At 65.3% G+C, this 17,254-nt stretch overlaps 1 protein-coding gene across 2 annotated transcripts; it reads left to right on the top strand.

Annotated features, from left to right (window-relative positions):
- Positions 1–1,665: 1,665 nt before the first annotated feature.
- Positions 1,666–16,758, top strand: ABCG4 (ATP binding cassette subfamily G member 4). 2 transcript variants are annotated; one of them, XM_090027666.1, is made up of 15 exons: positions 1,666–2,121; positions 4,105–4,342; positions 7,537–7,654; positions 7,800–7,932; positions 8,206–8,256; positions 8,533–8,678; positions 8,943–9,066; positions 9,153–9,267; positions 9,729–9,868; positions 10,116–10,214; positions 10,368–10,536; positions 11,026–11,126; positions 11,291–11,449; positions 11,717–11,835; positions 12,327–16,758. In XM_090027666.1, the coding sequence occupies exons 2-15, from the start codon at positions 4,114–4,116 to the stop codon at positions 12,550–12,552; spliced, it is 1,929 nt and encodes a 642-aa protein (XP_089883792.1). In that variant the 5' UTR covers positions 1,666–2,121; positions 4,105–4,113; the 3' UTR covers positions 12,553–16,758. The 2 variants fall into 2 exon arrangements, with proteins under 2 accessions (XP_089883792.1, XP_089883793.1); XM_090027667.1 differs by having other exon boundaries at positions 9,791–9,868; positions 12,327–12,460.
- Positions 16,759–17,254: the final 496 nt, after the last annotated feature.

Raw genomic sequence — 17,254 nt, 5'->3', positions numbered from 1 at the left:
ACGTGTCTGCCAGGAATGGGGACTGACAGACTCACCTCACATGTGAGAGCAGCGCGGGCCGGGCCCGACGGCTTTGACTTCTGCTCTTAGGGAAAAATGCCCCCAGCTGGAGCCAGCTCTGTGATGCGGGTGCTGGTCAGGCGAGGGGCACCGAGGAGCCGCTTGCAAGCGCCTCTGGGACTTAGGAGCGGGGCTGCAGGGAAGGCTGGGCCCCTCAAGCTACTTGGGAGCTTTAAAAGTCTTAACCCAGCCCCTGGGGAAGCTCCCTTGGGGCTCAACTGTCTCTCCCACCCCCTCCCCAGCCGGCTGGGGCTCGGGGGAAAGTGCTCCCTGCTCGGCAGATGGTTTTCTAATGGATTTCCTCGTTCGTGTCGCTCTTTCCATATGTCTTTCGCGGTTTGAGGAATGTTGTGGGTGAGGTGTGTTACTAACAGCCCTAGCAGGAGCCAGGCAATGGGCTGCTGGGGCCCTGGGGGCAGCGTGGGTGCTGGGGGTCTGGGAGGGTGGCTGTGGGGTCTGGGAGCTTGCACTGGAGCCCTGGGACCCCCCGGCCTTGCTTAGGCCTTGCAGTCCTTGCCGGAAGCCCCCCACCTTCTGTGCTACCCCGAGACCCCGAGCCAGCTCACGGCAACCCCAGCCCGGGGAGCCCAGCCACGGGGCAGGGCTCACACCCCTGTGCCCTGGTGCCCTGCTCCCTGTTCCTGCCAGCCTGCCGCTCTCACGGGGAGCTGTGCACTCTGCCAGGGAGTGTGTGTGTGAGACCCTGTGTTGTGTGCATGCTAGCACAAATGTGTGTGAGACACCCTGTGTGCACGTTAGCAAGAGTATGTGCAACTCAGCGTGTGCACTTTACCATGGCTGGGCAGTGTGTGTGTGTGTGTGTGTGTGACTGCGTGTGCGCTCTGGCACAAGTGTGTGTGTGTGGCCTTGTGTGTGCATACTAGCACAAGCATGTGGGGGGGAGGCCCTGTGTGTGCACACTTGCATGTGCATGACACCCTGTGTGCACTCACTACCAGGAGAGTGTGTGTGCACGCGTAAGTGAGAGAGATGCCCTGTGTTCTGTACAGTAGTACGTGTGTACGCATAGGTGTGCGCACAGGTGTGCCCCCATGTGCGCACAGCTGTGCCAGGCAGGGAGTCTTGGTGGGTCAACCTCGGGCTCCTGCCATCTCTGCTGGCTCAGCCTCCCCCAGTGGTTAACGACGCCGGCAGCGCTGGTGCCAGCTGCTGCCCATGGCGCTGGGGCCCGGCAGTGCTGGGGAGCGACTCCTGTGAGCCAAGCCAGGCAGGTGCTGGGGGCTGGCCTGGGCAGCCTGGGGGCTCCTGTCACTGGGCTGGGCATTGGGGTTTGGCCCCTTCTGCAGCCCAGTGGCTTTCCTGGGGGCCAGGGGCTGAGCCCTCGATGGGGCGCTGTGTGCCTGCAGCATGGCCCTTCCCTCCTGGCGGGGGGCGCTGCTGGGGGTCTGCCTGCCACGAGTGCCTGGCTGTGGGGGTGATGGGGCAGAGGGCAGCCGGGTCCCCTGGGCAGGTGAAGGCAGGTCGGGTAGAGCCTGCGTGGGAGCCAGGCTGGAGCTCGGCTGCTGGCCCTTTAAGAGCCTATCATTGTGCTGGCTGGGAAGTAAAACCTGCCAGGAAAGCCCAGCCTCCCGCTCTGACAGTCAGCAGCAGGGATGGACCTGGTGGCTGGGACCCAGCGGGCAGATGGAGATGGCTCTGCCCAGCCTGGGGCCAGGGGTGCCTAGGCAGTGCCTGGGGTGACCAGCGCCCACCCCTCCATCCGTCCGTCCGTCCATCCATCCATCCCTCCTCCATCCCTCCCTGCATCCCTGCATCCCTCCATCCATCCCCCGCCTGCAGGGGATGGGGAAGCCGACGCCTGCTGGGGACTGCAGTGGGTAGCACATCCCAGGCGCCAGGGCTGGGCTGGGTGGCTGCAGTAACCTGGCAGCTTCTGGCTCCCGTGGGCACGTGAAGCCGGGACTTGGGTTGCTTTGTCTGCCGGGGAGAAGAGGCGGGCGCCGCGGATGCCCCAGCCTCTGGGAGTCCGGGCAGCAGGAGCTGCAGAGCCGGGGACCCCGTGAGGGAGGGACAGGACCCGGCGTGGAGCCCCCTGTCAAGGTGAGTGGGGTGCACGCCCAGCTCCCTTTGTTCTCTGCCTGCCCCCCAGACCCCAAACCTGGGGACGGCTGGTCTGGCCTGCCTGGCGGCGGGGGGCGACGTGGATACCAGCAGGGGCTGGGCCTTTTTGCTGCAGTTTGGATGGGGAGGGGGCGGGGGGGGATGGAGAGGCCTGGGGGCAACCTGGGCTAATCTGCCCCCACCCCCTTTAAGCCTGAGTGAGCAGCTTGGGGGATTTGACATCTTGGTAATGAGCAGCTCAAGGGCTCAAGGTGATCCTGAGGGCACCAGGGGCACCCGCCACCCTGCTCCCCACCACAGACCCCGCACCCACCTCGGGGGCTTGGCATTGCCCAGCCGGGCTCTGAGGAGGATCGAGTCGGTCCCTAGGGTGCAGGGAGGGCGGGGAGTGGTGCGGGGCCTGGGGCGGAGAGCTGGGCGCTGGACCCCAATGGCCAGGGTGGGGCTGGGGCTGGAGCCTTTCCAGCCCTGACAGGGATGCGCTGCATTGGGGCGGGGGGGAGACATCCTGCAGCCTGGTGTGCGCGGCTGTCGGGAGGATGCTCGGGGTGTGTGTGCGTGTGCGTGTGTGTGTTTGTGTGCAATGCAGCCACAGCAAGGACGGGGCTTAAGGCTGCAGCCCGGTGCAATGTAGGTTAAGGGAGCATTACAGGCCAAGCCCCGGGAGGAGGATGGGTGCACGATGGGGGGCAGCGTGAGGGGCCTGCCCTGCCCCCCAGTCGGCCATGCTTGCCCACATCGAGGCAGCAGGGCCCCTCACTCCCCATTCACATCCGCGGCAGTGAGATGGGGCTAGAGCCTGTGAGCAAGGGTGGCAGGGGCACGCCTGGGCATTCGGCACCATGCCACCCCTTTCTGGAGGGGCCTCCCCCGTGCTTTGTAGAAGGATCCCCAGGCAGCTCCACTACCGTGGGATGGACGCGCTGGCTGCTGTGCAGCCCCCCAAGTGCCAGCAGGCTCGGGTGGGAGGCTGGGACACACCCCAGGGTGGGAGGGTAGGACACAGGGAGGCAAACTGGATGCTCCTGGGGAGGACGGGAATGGAGGCCCAGCCTTGCAGGGAGCATGCAGGAAGGGATTGGGACCCTCCTGGCCATCACATCCGGGCCGGCCGCGGGTGCTGGGAGCAACCCGGGAGCCCATGAGATCAGCTGCGTCCTGATGACCTAATCGCAGCAGGGCTGCTTCCAGCACCCTCCTTCCTTGCCAGCCCCTCAGCGGGGAGGTGGTGGGGGGCGGTGCTGCTTGCTTTGTTCCCTGGGACAGCGTCTGGGGCTGGGCCCTGGAGGAGTCTCCTGTCTGGACGTAGCAGGGCACCCCCAATCTCTGCCCTGCGCAGCGAGGATGGAGGGGGCTTGGGTGGGGGGAGATCCTGCTCCCCACCTTGCTGGCGACGGGCCCCCTGCCCCTCCCAGCCCTGCTGCCAGAGCCCAGAGCTGGGCCCAGCATCGGCGCAGCCGTGGGAGCGCCATGCATTATTGAGGTGGTGTGGATCCGCGGCTGCGGGAGCCCCTCCGGGGCAGGGCTGAGCCACGGCAGCAGGGGGACTGGGGCGCTGAGGCCGCCTCTCCTAGGTCTAGGTTGAGCTGGGGGCCTTGTCTGGCCACAGCTGAGCCCTCTCAGGGAAGTGGAGGGGGCCAGAGCTGTCCGAGGGGGCTGCCAGGAGTGCACGTCTCCCCCCGGCTGCTCTGCCCCAGCTGCTGCCAGCAACGTCCTCGCTGCTGTCCTGGGACCTGGCAGGGCCAGCGCTGTGCCCGCCAGCCCTGGTGGGGTTAATCCTTGGCGACTCGGGCATGCCCTAGAAGTGGCTGGTTTGTCACCCCCAGAGCCAGCATGGCTGAGGACAGCAGGACGGCACCCCGAGGTGCAGGGTATGCACATGGGTACCCAGCCCGGGGTGCCTGGGCGACCCGGGTGCAGCCTGCTGGGGCGAGCTCAGGGCCATGCGTGCTCCCTCCGCAGCCTGGCGCCATGGCTGAGAAGGGCCTGGACCCTGCATGCGTCTCCATCGCCCTGGAGGATGCGGTGTGCCACACCGGCGCCCAGGATGCCCCGCTCCTCACCACCCACCTGAAGAAGGTGGAGAACCACATCACGGAGGCCCAGCGCTTCTCGCACCTGCCCAAACGCTCGGCCGTGGACATCGAGTTCATCGACCTGTCCTACTCCGTCCGTGAGGGCTCCTGGTGGAAGAAGAGAGGTAGGCGGCTTCGCTGGCCCTGGGGACAGAGGCCCCCACGAGCTGGGGACCCAGGAGATCTAGCTGGGGGGCTTTGGGGCAGATCAGGGCAAAAGAGAGGTGCCTTTTGCTCCATGTGCTTCCTCGGTGCCAGCAGGACAGGAGGGGGCAGAGGCCCCACAGCAATTCCCGGCCTGGGCAGGAGCTGCCCTCGGGCTGTGTCTGTACAGCGCCGAGCACCTGGGCCAGGCAGCCACGACTGCCGAGTGAATAGCAGTCACCTGCTGCTCCCACCTGGGCCCCCGCAGCGGTGAGGGGCTGGGGCAAGTCCCTCCCGCTCCTATCCCCATGCACGCAGGGTGGGTGTGATATGCTGAGGTTTGCGGAGGAGGGGGTCCTTGCTGTTCGGAGGGCATGGCTCCCGAGGCCTTAGCCCCAACCTCTCCCTGCTCTTGGGGCACAGGGGGTGAAATGCAGCCACCTCTGGGGCAGGACACTGGTTTCTAGTGGAAGTTGGGGGGAGGGCTTGGGTAGCAAGGCAGGACAGGATTGCCCAGGGACTATCTGGTCTCCAAGGCCTTTCCTGGCACCCCTGTGCCCGGGTGCAGCTCTGGGTCCCAGAGAGCTGGAGGGGAGGGGAACAGGCAGCTGGCAGCTGGTGGGTGGTAGTCTCCTTTAATTAGCTCCCCTCATTACAGGGATGCCAATCAGAGGGTCCCAGGAGACGCATGAGAAGGAGATCCTGGCATGGCTGCGGGAGGGCTGGGATCCTGGCACTGCTGGCTGCAGTTTGCAGGGGCTGAGGTCCCTGCTGCCTGGCAGGGGTGCGTTGCTGGTGGCACCTGGAGCCCGGCTGCCCCAGGCTTTGCTGCAGGGAGCGGCTTTGTCCAGTACCTTCCTGGCCCTTGCCTGGAGCTTGGGAAGTGCTGCAGTGATACAGATGGGGAAACTGGGGCACGGGGTGGGGACATGCCAGAGGTCCCCCAGCGAGTCAGTGGCAGAGCCCAGTGGCTGCCCGGCTCCCCCGCTAGGCCATGCTGCCTTCTGGGGGAGATCCTCACCAAGCCTCTGCCAACCCCCGATCTGCCTGTGAGCAGGGAGTGGGGCTGCAAAGGGGCAGGAGCTGATAGGCAAAGGGGGTCGCTGCTGCGGGGCTGTTTGAGAAGGAGCCCACGGCCCTTGAGCCGGGGCCCAGGTGGATGCTGATGCCCCTGTGCGCCGCCCCTGCCCAGGCTGGCCCCCCCGGCAGCAGCCCGGGGGTGGGAGGCCGGGTGGGCAGCCTGCTGCGTGCTGTCTGCGTGGCTGCGGGGTTACTGGCAGTCAATGAACTCAAGTAACCGCGCTGCAGGCTGCAGTCCATGGACGTGAGCAGCATCCATGCAGGGCTGGTGACAGCGGCGGTGGGGGTGGGGAGCCGCGGCGGCTGGCTTGGCAGGGAGGCGCTGTGCGTGCCCCGCTTCCCCTGCCTCCCACGGGGCCGAGCCGGCGGCCCCAGCCAGGTCACTCGGCTGCGAGCTGCTGGGCAGTAGCCATCCGGCTCCCCGGGAGGGCCGCGGAGGGGCAGGACAGGGCACGCCGAGGGCAGAGCTGTCTGGGCATCCTCGGGCCTGATGCCGGATCTGTGCCTTCCCTGGCAAGGGAGGGAGGGAGGGGTACAGCTGCAGGGACTGGGCTGTGGAGCCCCTCGAGCCAGGGGAGAATCCCTGCTAGGCCCTTGCAGCACAGGGTCTATGATGCACGCAGGTGCTCCATGCTCCTGGTGCTGGCGGGCGGCTTCTGCTGCGTTGCTTCCTGCCCAAGACTGACCTCCCCAGCCCTGGGCGGATGGGTCCTGGGGACTGTCCCGGGTCCCATGAGGCTGGGGGCAAGGGGCTTCCTGGGGCTGCAGCGTTCGTGCATTAACCCCTGCACTGCCAAGCAGTGCGGCGCCGGCTTGGCTGCTGGACTTCATAGATTTCATAGACATTAGGGCTGGAAGGGACCTCGGGAGATCATCGACTTGAGGGGCAGGAATCCACTCAGATCCCTCTCGGGCCTCTGCTCCCGCTTGGATCTCTGCTCCCCCTGGTCTCCCTCAGCTGCTCCCACCCTGCTGCCCAGATGCCCCACAGGAGGGATTGGTCTGGCCGCTGCCGAGTCCTTCCTGACCCTTAACTGAGCCGCTGGAGCCCTGAAGCCTGCGGTTGGGTGGGCCCAGGCTGCATGCAGCTGGGTGGGTTGTAGGAGGCAGGAGCCTGTCTGCTCTGTGCGACGGGCCCCCTCCATCCTAGCCCTCATGCTGATCCTTCACCCCCTGTTAGAGCGTTCCCGGGGCACGCGCTCCCCAGACACCCAGCTCCCAGCTCCACGACCTGCTAATCAGGCGTGCGATGCATTAACTCCAGGTCTGATTAGTGGCTGCTGTTGCATCATGGCCGAATGCAAAAGCAGTTCTCAGCCCTGGATCCACCGTGGGGCCCAGGGGCCGGGGCTGCCACAAGCTCTTCCTCCTGGCACACCCTGGTGCCATCCCGGAGACCCCAGTGCAGCCGCTGGCACGCGAGGACCTTGCTGTGCTCTCAGAGACTTGGGGCGAGGCCTGGGCTGGGAGGTGGTCTCCTTTGGGCCACTGCACCTGTCTGCTCCATGGCCCCTGCCTCATTCAGTGTGTGCCAGGGCTGCCCAGGCCCCCCACCCCTTGCTCTGGGCACCCCCCAGCTCAGCCCCCCTGTCTCATGAAATTCAGCACCCCTCTGTCCCGGTCCAAGGCTGGCAATAGGCTACCTGCCTTGCAGGCCGTCTGCCCTAGGGTCCTGGCACTGCAGGTGGCTCAGGCGGGGCACGGAGCCGTGCCAGCTCCGCCCTGGGCTGATGGGATGGGTCTGCAGGGAGGCATCGCCAGGGCAGTGCCGGATGGTCTTGCAAGTTTCTCGTGTGGGACAGGGGCTGTGATCATGCGGGAGAGCCGCTGAGGGGCTGGATGTGCGGGTGGATGAGTTTCAGAGCCCAGGCTGCTCTGTGCCTCAGTTTCCCCACTCTGAACCTTTCAGAGCCCACCTGCCGCCATACAGGACTTGTGCGTCCTGCCTAGCCGAGGGCTGCACAGTCTCTGGGTCCACACTCCACTCACTGGGGGCTCCCACCCATGCACCCAGGCACTTGCCTTGGCCTAAAGCATCATCCCAAGAGGCTCTGGGCTGCCCGGCAAGGCTTCAAGGCTTCCCCCCTGTCCCCAGGATACAAGACACTGCTGAAATGCCTGTGTGGGAAGTTTTGCAGGCGTGAGCTCATCGGGATCATGGGCCCCTCGGGCGCCGGGAAGTCCACGCTCATGAATATCCTGGCCGGGTACAGGTGAGGCCGGGTCGGGGTGCGGGCCGGGGGGCTGTGCTGCAGGGCTGGCCGCCCGGGTATCAGCGAAGGGGAGCCGGGGTCTCGCCGGCAGGCCCCTAGGGCACGGGGCTGCCCGCTCCTCACCAGCACTCGCCCGTGTCTCCAGGGAGACGGGGATGAAGGGGCAGATCCTGGTGAATGGGCGACCACGGGACCTGCGCACCTTCCGCAAGATGTCCTGCTACATCATGCAGGACGACATGCTGCTGCCCCACCTCACCGTGCTGGAGGCCATGATGGTGAGTGCCCACGGGTTGGGGGTCGGACCTGTCTGGCCCTTGGGGCTGGGCACTGGGCTCTGGCCGGCACCACGCGGGAGCAACGCAAGTGCCCTTGGTGGTCCCAGCTGCGGCCGGGAGCTGCTGTTACTCGGGAGCCTGATGCTCGTAGCAGGGTGGTGGAGGGCTCCTCTTGTCCCCCACTCCCTGCTCCATCCAGCTGGGGGCTGAGTGGCACCTACCCTGCCCTGCCAGCCCCCTCCTGAGCCGTGGGGTCTTCTCCCGTCCCCCCAGGTCTCCGCTAACCTGAAGCTGAGCGAGAAGCAAGAGGTGAAGAAGGAGCTGGTGAGTCTGGGGACTCGGTGACAAGGGGGTGGTGGGAGGAGGACAGCAGCATGGCCCAGCCCTCCCGGGCCCGGCTGGGACGTGGGCAGAGGCAGGGAGACGTGCTGGGTGTGCCAGCCCCTGCCAAAGCACGGGGGCACTCGGAGGCGTTGTCCTGCGCCACGCGGGGCAGGTGGCATCAGGGGCCCTGAGCCCAGCCACAAGTGACCCCGTGTGTGTGCGCGTGTGTGTGTGTGTGTGTGTGCGCGTGCATGTCTGCACGTGCGTGGGGTGCAGGTGAACGAGATCCTGACCGCGCTGGGGCTGCTGGAGTGCTCCTACACCCGCACCATGTCGCTGTCCGGGGGCCAGTGCAAGCGCCTCGCCATTGCCCTCGAGCTCGTCAACAACCCCCCGGTCATGTTCTTTGATGAGCCCACCAGGTGAGCGCCGTGCCCCCGTCCCCAGGGACCCCATCCTAGGGCCTGCCTGGCTCAGTGAGCCCGGGGTGGGAATTTGGGAGGCTTTGCAGCTGGGGCATCGTGGGGTGAGCCAGCGGGGCCAGGGGGTTGTCGGGGCTGAGTCCCCAGACCAGGGGCAGCTGGGCAGCCCCCGCAAAAGCCCCTGTGCGCAGGCTGTGTTGTCTCCTCCCTGCCTGGTTTCACCTGCCCCCTCTTCTCTCTCCTGCCCCCCGTCCCCCGCTGCAGCGGCCTGGACAGCGCCTCCTGCTTCCAGGTGGTCTCCCTCATGCGGTCCCTGGCCCAGGGCGGCCGCACCATCATCTGCACCATCCACCAGCCCAGCGCCAAGCTCTTCGAGATGTTCGACAAGGTCAGCACCCCGGTCCACCCCCCGCGCTGGTTCTGGGGCCTGGGGCCGCGCGGCGCCCTGCCACCCCTGCCTGTGCTCTCTTGCAGCTCTACATCCTGAGCCAGGGCCAGTGCATCTTCAAGGGGGTGGTGACCAACCTCATCCCATACCTGAAGGGGCTGGGCCTGTACTGTCCCACCTACCACAACCCTGCCGACTTCAGTAAGTGCCCAGCCTGTGCCAACCTGCCTTCCCTGTGGGTGCTGGGGGGACTGGGCTGGCCCCACCGCCCAGAGCTCCCCCCAGCTGCCCTGGGAGCTGGGATGCTGGGGCCGCTGTCCCGGCGTGCTCCAGCTCACACGAGCCTGTCCTGGGGTGTGGGAGCATCCTTCCCTTCCTGTCCTAAACTCTTTGCATGGTGGCTGGCTGAGCTACCGCTATCCACCCCCCAGAAGCAGCTGCATTTTCTGCGTGGCAGGTCCCCTCCCTCGGAGCTCGGGGCAGGGACATTCGCCGAGTGCCCCGAGAGCCTTGGAGGGGAATGGGCGCTTGCTTGCCCATGGGGAGCAGCCTCTGCTCTGGCTCCCCGAGCCAGACCCCCGCCTTCCCTCCCCGGAGCTCGGCGCTGGGCGGGAGCGCGGCTGGACCCGGCGCGGCTCAGCCCCTGCTCTGTGGGTCCCCAGTTATTGAGGTGGCCTCGGGCGAGTACGGAGACCTCAACCCCGTCCTGTTCCGCGCCGTCCAGAACGGGATGTGCACCATGGTCGAGAAGAAGAGCAGCCCCGACAAGAACGATCCCTCGTGCCCAGCCCACTGCCTGACGGTGAGCTCGGGCTGGGCCAGCCTGCTGCGCCGGGTGGGGGGTGGGTCGTCCTGCAGAGCCCCGAGGGACTTCTTCCCATGCCCCGGCAGCCCCCTGCTGCCACCCTGCCCAGCCGATGGGCACGACCCCCTTCAAGGGGGCCTGAGAGGCAGGTGGGGTGCAGGGAGCAGGCAGGGCTGGCTGGGCTCTGGGAGATACCAGGGGAGCGGGCGCTGGTCCCTGACTCCCCCTCTCCTCGTGGCTCCAGGACGCGGATCACATCGAGAGCCACACATTCGCCACCAGCACCACGACCCAGTTCTGCATCCTCTTCAAGCGAACCTTCATGTGCATCCTGAGAGACACGGTACACGGCGAGGCGGGTGTGAAGGGGCCAGAGCCCAGGCCTGCGGGGGGAAACGGGGATCAGAAGGGGGCACAGGGCAAGGGCCGCGCGGGGTGGAGGTGCCGAGCGGCTGGGCCGATCCCTGAGCGTGGCCTGTCCGGTGCTGCCCGGCAGGTCCTGACGCACCTGCGCTTCATGTCGCACGTCTGCATTGGGGTGCTCATCGGGCTGCTCTACCTGCACATCGGCAACGATGCCAGCAAGGTCTTCAACAACACCGGCTTCCTCTTCTTCTCCATGCTCTTCCTCATGTTTGCTGCGCTGATGCCCACCGTCCTCACCTGTAAGGAGACCGCCCCAGCCCCAGGCCCGTGATGGGAGCTCATGAGTGCCCCCATCCTAGGCAGGCCCTGGGCTGGGGGGCATGGTTTGATCCTGCATTGAAATCCCTGGCTTTACCATGTCTGCTGGTGCATGAGACTGCTGCTGCCCCGGCCTGGGTCTGATCCAGGGTGGCAGGGCGGGCACTGCTGGGGGCTGAGCTCTGGCTCCCTGCATGCGGAGATGAGGAACAGGGCCAGGGTCTTTCTGAGAGACCCCCTGGCTTGGACAGAGTTGCTGCCTGCCGCACCCCGGCTTTCCAGCCAAATGAGCTCCATCCCAATGCCCATCAGCTCCTGCCGTGGGGCCCCCGAGATGCTCACTCCTGGGCAGTCTCCAGCTCTTGGCATGAGCCTGGGGGGAGGGACAGGCAATCCAGAGCCCGGCTGGGTTTTGGGGGCTGATCCGGGGCCCTCCCCAGGCTGCTGATCGTGCCCCTCTGCCTCTGCAGTCCCCCTGGAGATGTCCGTGTTCCTGAGAGAGCACCTCAACTACTGGTACAGCCTCAAGGCCTATTACCTGGCCAAGACCATGGCGGATGTGCCCTTCCAGGTGAGGAGAGGGGGGAGAGCGATGCAAGGCAGCCTTCCCAGGAACGGGGGTCCCGTGGGCCCTGGACATGCTGTGCCAGGGGAGGGGTCCAGAGCTGCTAGTCCTGTGCTGGGAGCTGCCCAAGGCATCTGAGCATCCCTGCCCCTCCACCTCCTGCCCTGCAGGTGATTTGCCCCATCGCCTACTGCAGCATCGTGTACTGGATGACGGGCCAGCCCCCCGAGGCCACGCGCTTCCTCCTCTTCTCTGCCCTGGCCACCTCCACTGCCCTGGTGGCCCAGTCCCTGGGGCTCCTCATCGGAGCTGCCTCCACCTCCCTGCAGGTCAGAGGGGCTCTGGGTGGGCCAGGGAAGGCTGGGGCAGCATGTGATCATCGGCGGTGCCAGGGCGTGAGGGTGCGTGACCGTGTGTGCAAGGGGGCACATGCTGTTAGCGAGGAAGTGCGTGCACATATGAGGGCACGAGCGAGCCAGGCATGACATCCAGCACACGTGTGCGTGCACTGGGTGTGAGCCAGCTGCGTCAGCATGCGCGCCGAGGGGGCTCCCTGCCCTACCGCAGCGCCTGACTCCCCGCTGCCTCTGTCCCAGGTGGCCACGTTCGTGGGGCCGGTCACTGCCATCCCCGTCCTGCTCTTCTCAGGCTTCTTCGTCAGCTTCAAGACCATCCCCACGTACCTGCAGTGGAGCTCCTACGTCTCCTACGTCAGGTGGGCAGCGCGGCGGGACTGGGCCTTGAGTGTTCCCGTGGATGCTTCGCTGGCGAGGGCCTGGGGCATGTCCAGCACCCCCTGTGCCTGGGGACCCTCTCCTGGGGCAGTGACACCCAGCTCCATGGATGGGGAGCTGCTGGGGGGTGGGGAAGCCTGGTGCCTCTTGCTGGTGGCATAGACCTGAAGCTGTCCTGGGGGAAAGTGATGGCCTGAGGCTCAGTGCCACGCAGCAGTGCTGGTATCACTCCTGTCTGCACCCTGGTGCACTCTTGTGCTGGTACCTGGCCTAGGAGCCCCTTTCTGGCACCCCTCTTAGCTGGCTTTCTGGGGTGCAGGGCTGTAACCAGCTTGGGGTCCCCTGCGAGCATCTGGCTGCAGCAGGGTGCAGACCTGCCCCGCATGGGCCTCAATGCCCATCAGGATGCCAATAGCCAGCCCTGCCCGTGCTGGTGCCCGTCGGGGTGACGCTGTGTCTGTTGCACACACAGGTATGGCTTTGAGGGTGTCATCCTCACCATTTATGCCATGGGGCGTGAGGATCTGGAGTGCCAGGAGGATTTCTGCCCCTTCAAGGAACCTGCCCGCATCCTGCAGGAGCTGGACGTCGAGGAGGCCAAGCTCTACCTGGACTTCATTGTCCTGGGCATCTTCTTCCTCACCCTGCGGCTCCTGGCGTACTTGGTGCTCCGCTACAAGGTGAAGTCAGAGAGATAAAGGGTCCCTGGGCCCGACGCCTTCCCCAGACCGGAGCCGCCGCGGCACGGACAATCCCGCCGGACACGGTCCCTGCGGTTGGGCTGGTGCCGCCCGGCCCGGCACAGTCGAGAAGGATTTTGCGACGTCTCGGAACTGTTTTAACCTTTCCACGCGCCTCATCGCCGACGTTTTGTACAGATCTGGAATGCGTCATGCCCCTCCCCCGCCCCCCGGCCCATGGACTTGGGGTCCCTTCCTCACGCCGGCCCTCTCCTCCACCCACCACCGTAGGACCCTAGCGCTGGACCCACAGGAGGCAGCTGTGTTCAAGGCCTGATGAGAGCGAGAGAACAGGTCCCCAAAGCTTTGCTGCTGGAGGGAGGGGGTTGTGCATCCGTGAACCCCCCTGGAGGGGGCCGTGGTGGCCAGGCCGCCCCCCACGAAGCGCAGTTTTGTAGCGCAGTGTGTCGTGCCGTCGTTGACCTGCCTGCTTGTCGCCGTCCAGCCGCATGTGTGCCCGTGTGCCGAAGAAGACGGACAGCCCTGCAGACTCCGTTGCCCGAGGCTTTTGTGATTGTCGTTAGCATAGCACCAAGACACAGCCCCCCACCCCCCCACCGTCTGTTTGGTTTTTGTAAAAGCCCCTTTTTTCTTAAGAAAAACCTGAAACCAAATGAAACCCCAGCAGCCTGTCATATGGGGGCTAGGCAGAAGAAGGCTTGGGGGTCCCTTCCCTTGGCCGGCCTGGAAAAGGGCAGTGGGAAGGATGCTCTTGGGTCAGGACTCCCAGCTGCGGCATTGGCAGGATCTGACGGGAGCAGAACCATTTCAGGGCTACGATTTGGGCAGGGGGCAGGGGTGAGGGGTTGTCTCCCCCCTGCTCCCTGCTGGGGCTGCACGTCCCCCCCGGGCTGTGACTGGAGAGAGTGGAGCTGACCGGCACCGAGGTGGAGCGGACTGGCTGCCCCCTGCAAAAGGAAGCACGTCGCAAGGAGCTGTGGAGGGATCGGGCGCCGCTTGCTAGTGCCAGGGGACTGCCAAGGGGCTGCATCATTGCTGCTTCACACCAGCGCGAGATGAGAATCAGCCCTCACCCGTGAGAAGAGCGTCTGGGCCGGATTCTCCCCGGCCCCAGTGCTTCACATCCCTGCTTGCTCCTGCGCCCCCCGGCCAGCCCCCAGCTGGGACACGCAGGTGTGGTCCCGTCCCCACCAGGGCCGTGATGCTGAATCAGCTGGTCAGGAGCAGGTCCTGGTGCTTTGGACTCAGGATGGGACCCAGACTGGAGCTGCTGCTGCAGAAACCTTGGAGCAGGGGGAGCTCAGGGGGCAAGAGAAACGATTGCTTCGGTGGAGATTGCCCGGTGCTCCGAGCTCAGCTGTCTGGTGCAGAGCATCTCTGAGCTGCTCAGAGCATGTCAACCTCTGGCGATGGAGCCCTCGCTCTGCTGAGAGCTGGTCTCATCCTGCCCACCGAGCAGGGCCTGCTGTGGTCAGTGTTTGCATAGGAGACCGTGGCATGGCCCGTGGGGGGTGTAGCCCGTGGTTTCCTGTTTCAGTGCAGCCAAAGAGTTGTCTTTCAGATGAATGTTGAATCTGAAGCCCTGTGGCTTGATAGCCAGGGGGTTGGGGTTGGGACCGTGGCCTGATTCCAGCTCAGGTGGCCTCATTTTGCCATGCTGGCTTGCCAGGAGGCAGGGGCCCTGTGCCAGCTGGCTAGTATGCTGGGGCCCCTGTTTTAGCCATGCAAGACCTGGGCAGTCAGGAAAGCACCGCGGTCCAGGGCTCAGAGGGGTTGAGTGGGACGAGGGCTGCGGGGCTGGCAGCCACCTGGGACGGGGTCGGGAGAGGCCTGGGCAGAGCTGAGCCGTTCTCTCTGGCCTGCCCGGCCCATGGTGGGCCAGGGCATTTGGGTGCGTGGCCTGGTGCAGGATCCGGGGCTATGGGGCCCTGCTGGCTGGTGGTGGCAGGGAGCAAGCGAGGGCTGTGCTTGCCTTGGGTCACTTGGCCTAGGGCCACTTCCCTTCTGCTTCCATCTCTGGCCCCGTCTCTGCCACCACCGGGTGCGGATCCCGCTCTAGATTCAGCCCAGGCCACGGGGTGAGTTTGAGCCCCTGGACATGAGAAATGGCTGATAAGAGCCGTCCCGTGGCCTCCAAGGGGTTTGTGCTGCCCAAGAGGAGCCAACGTGGCTTGGGGTCCCATCAGGCTGGCCCATGCCCCCCTACCCTGCTTTACTCTGCAGCGTTGGTTCTGGTCCCAGCTCCCCGGCTGCCGTATGGGCCACGCTGCTCTTTGCGGATCACAATCCCAGCACTCAAATGCAAGTAATGCAGCATGTTTGCACTGAGCTTGAGTCACGGCTCAAGGAGCCTGGCAGAGCTGCCCTGCCCCTGGCCCCATGGACCAGGCCACAGTGCCCTCGGGTCCTCCGGGTGCCTGGCCCTGCTCCTGGTGGCTGGGGTGCACTGAGCGCAGGGGAGCCCGCTGCCCTGTGGCATGTGGCGTGTGCCCTTCTGGTGGGGGGTGGGGAGGGGACACGCTGCCCAACCTGCTGCCCACAGCAATAATGCCAGCTGCCCGCAGCTCGTGGCCTGGCAGGCAGCTGGGTCCGGCCTCTCCTTCCTCAGCTGAGTCCAAAACCTAAGCAACCAAAGCGCTGTGTCCCCGCACCATGAGGTCTGACCTGGGGCTCCTGCAGGTGTGGCTAGTGACAGTGGGCCAGCTCCAGCCGTGGCCGGGGGTGCCAGGACGTGGCCTCGTGCCCTGGCAGCCCCAGGGGACATTGGCTGTGATGCACTTTACCAGGGAGCGTCCTGTGGGGCTCAGATGTCATGGGTGACTCTTGGGGGGTGATACAAAGCTGAGGGTCAGGGAGCAGCATCTACTCCCTTTCCAAGAAAATCCTGTGCATCTCCTTTGGTTATGGAAGAGGAGAGGTGTGGATCAGGGAGGGTTGGTGCCCACCACGCCGCTCCAGCCACCCAGCCCATCCGTCTCCGCCAGGCACTGCTCTTTCCCCCACAGCAGCACGCGTGATCTTCCGTGTGGCTGCGGGGGCGAGAGTGGCCTGTTTTTAATGGTGTCACCCCCAGGATGGCTCCTTCTCCCTGCCAGGACAGGTGTGGCCTCTCCTGTGAGCACCCCTTTGGCCCCCAACCCCGCCGCTACACACACAACCAGGTACCGCCTTGCACGTCCTCCTCCGTGGTGGGAGGGGTCACTATCAACCCGCTGGTGCTAACGTGGCTCAGTGCGGCCGGAGGGCGGCCGGTTCCACGGAGCGGGCGGCTGGGGCCCCGTGCGGGGCGGACGTGTGTGCGCGCGTGCACGTGTGTGTGTGTGTGTGTCCGTGCCAGGCATCCCACGATCAGGCAATAAGCAGCGCTTTGTTTTCTGCGTGCAAACAGTGTTCGTGCAGGTGGGTCCTCTGGCTTGTTCCTGTGCCCCGCGCCTCCCCCCTTGCTTTCCCAGTGGCCTCCCAGTGTGTGGGTAGGGATGGGCAGGCACAGGGAGCTCGTGTGCATGCAGCACGGGAAGGGACAGGCTAGTGGCTCCCACACTCGGGTCCGTCCACGCCGGCAACCCATGGCAAGCAGCCACAAACAGCGTCATCCCTGCCCTTCCCTGCTTGAGGTGTGGTGAGACGGTGCAGGGCATCTGCAAGGGAGGTGCTGGCATGGCTTGTTGGCCCCCGGGCTAGGGAATGAGAGCTGCAGTGCAAGCCCCTGGGCTGGGGCAACAGGCCAAAGCCAGCGCATCAGATGTGGGCCCTGGCATTGCCTGGCCGCCTCTCCACTTCCCTGCTGCTGCCGCCAGGTGCCAACAGGGCTTTGCCAGTAGCCGTATCAGCCCGGGACACAGCGATGCACAGCACATCATGAAGCCGCAGCCTCAAACTTCATGGAGAACAACCAGCCAGCGAGTCCCTGCCCACTGGGAGCTTCCCGGGGAGCCGGGCTCTGCTTTGTTGGCGTGTCACTGCGTGTCCAAGGGGCAGTGCCAGGTGAAAGGGTTCTGCTGAATGCACGTGCATGTGCACGTGCATGCGGGTCCCTGGGTTTCCAGACTTCTAGCTGGTCTCCTAGGAGAGATTTTGCCGGGGGAAGGTTTCTGCCCCAGCCCAGGCCGGAGGGCTGCAGGAGTGGCTGCCCAGGCAGGTATTTTGCAGTTGATGTCAGTGTTATTGGGATGCCAGCTGTGCTCATTGGGTTTCACACCTCAATAAAACCTATATTTATACTGGATGGGGCAGATGGCCTTGCCCCTCTGCGCCTGTGTGTGTGTGTACATATATAGCGTGCATGCAGTGTGTCCTGGTGTGATCATGTGCATGCTGGTGTTTGGCTTGTGTGTAATGCTGTAGGCACCAGTCTGTGCAACAGTAGTGGTGTATGGGATGGGGTGCATGCATGGAGCCGTGTGGCTGTGTGCACGTGTATGCACACGTGTGTGTGTGTGTGTGTGTGTGTGTGTGTGTGTGTGTGTGTGTGTGTGTGTGTGTGTGTGTGTGTGTGTGTAGCATTAGGCATCAGGTCCTGGTGTGAAGGTGTTTGTGTGTAATGGTGTGGGCAGGGGGATGCAGGCGTGAGGCAGTGTGGCAGGGTATGTGTGCATCTGCATGCGTGTGCCGGCTGAGGGGCAGCTGTGTGGCACGCTGACCAGTGCACGTAGCTGGGAGCCAGCGTGGCCCGAGCCTGCCCTTGTGCGGAAGGGGTGGG

This window comes from Crocodylus siamensis, chromosome 14 (genome assembly GCF_052110815.1).
Source record: "Crocodylus siamensis isolate JL-2025a chromosome 14, ASM5211081v1, whole genome shotgun sequence".
NCBI classification, from domain to species: domain Eukaryota; kingdom Metazoa; phylum Chordata; order Crocodylia; family Crocodylidae; genus Crocodylus; species Crocodylus siamensis.
This window is presented reverse-complemented; position numbering and strand designations above follow the sequence as displayed.

Bases quoted from the DNA above. Each gene is read 5' to 3' on its own strand.
- ABCG4 (XM_090027666.1), top strand. From the start codon at position 4,114: ATGGCTGAGAAGGGCCTGGACCCTGCATGCGTCTCCATCGCCCTGGAG. The intron at 9,067-9,152 runs GTCAGCACCCCG...GCTCTCTTGCAG, and splicing joins TCTTCGAGATGTTCGACAAG to CTCTACATCCTGAGCCAGGG. The intron at 9,869-10,115 runs GTGAGCTCGGGC...TCGTGGCTCCAG, and splicing joins GCCCAGCCCACTGCCTGACG to GACGCGGATCACATCGAGAG.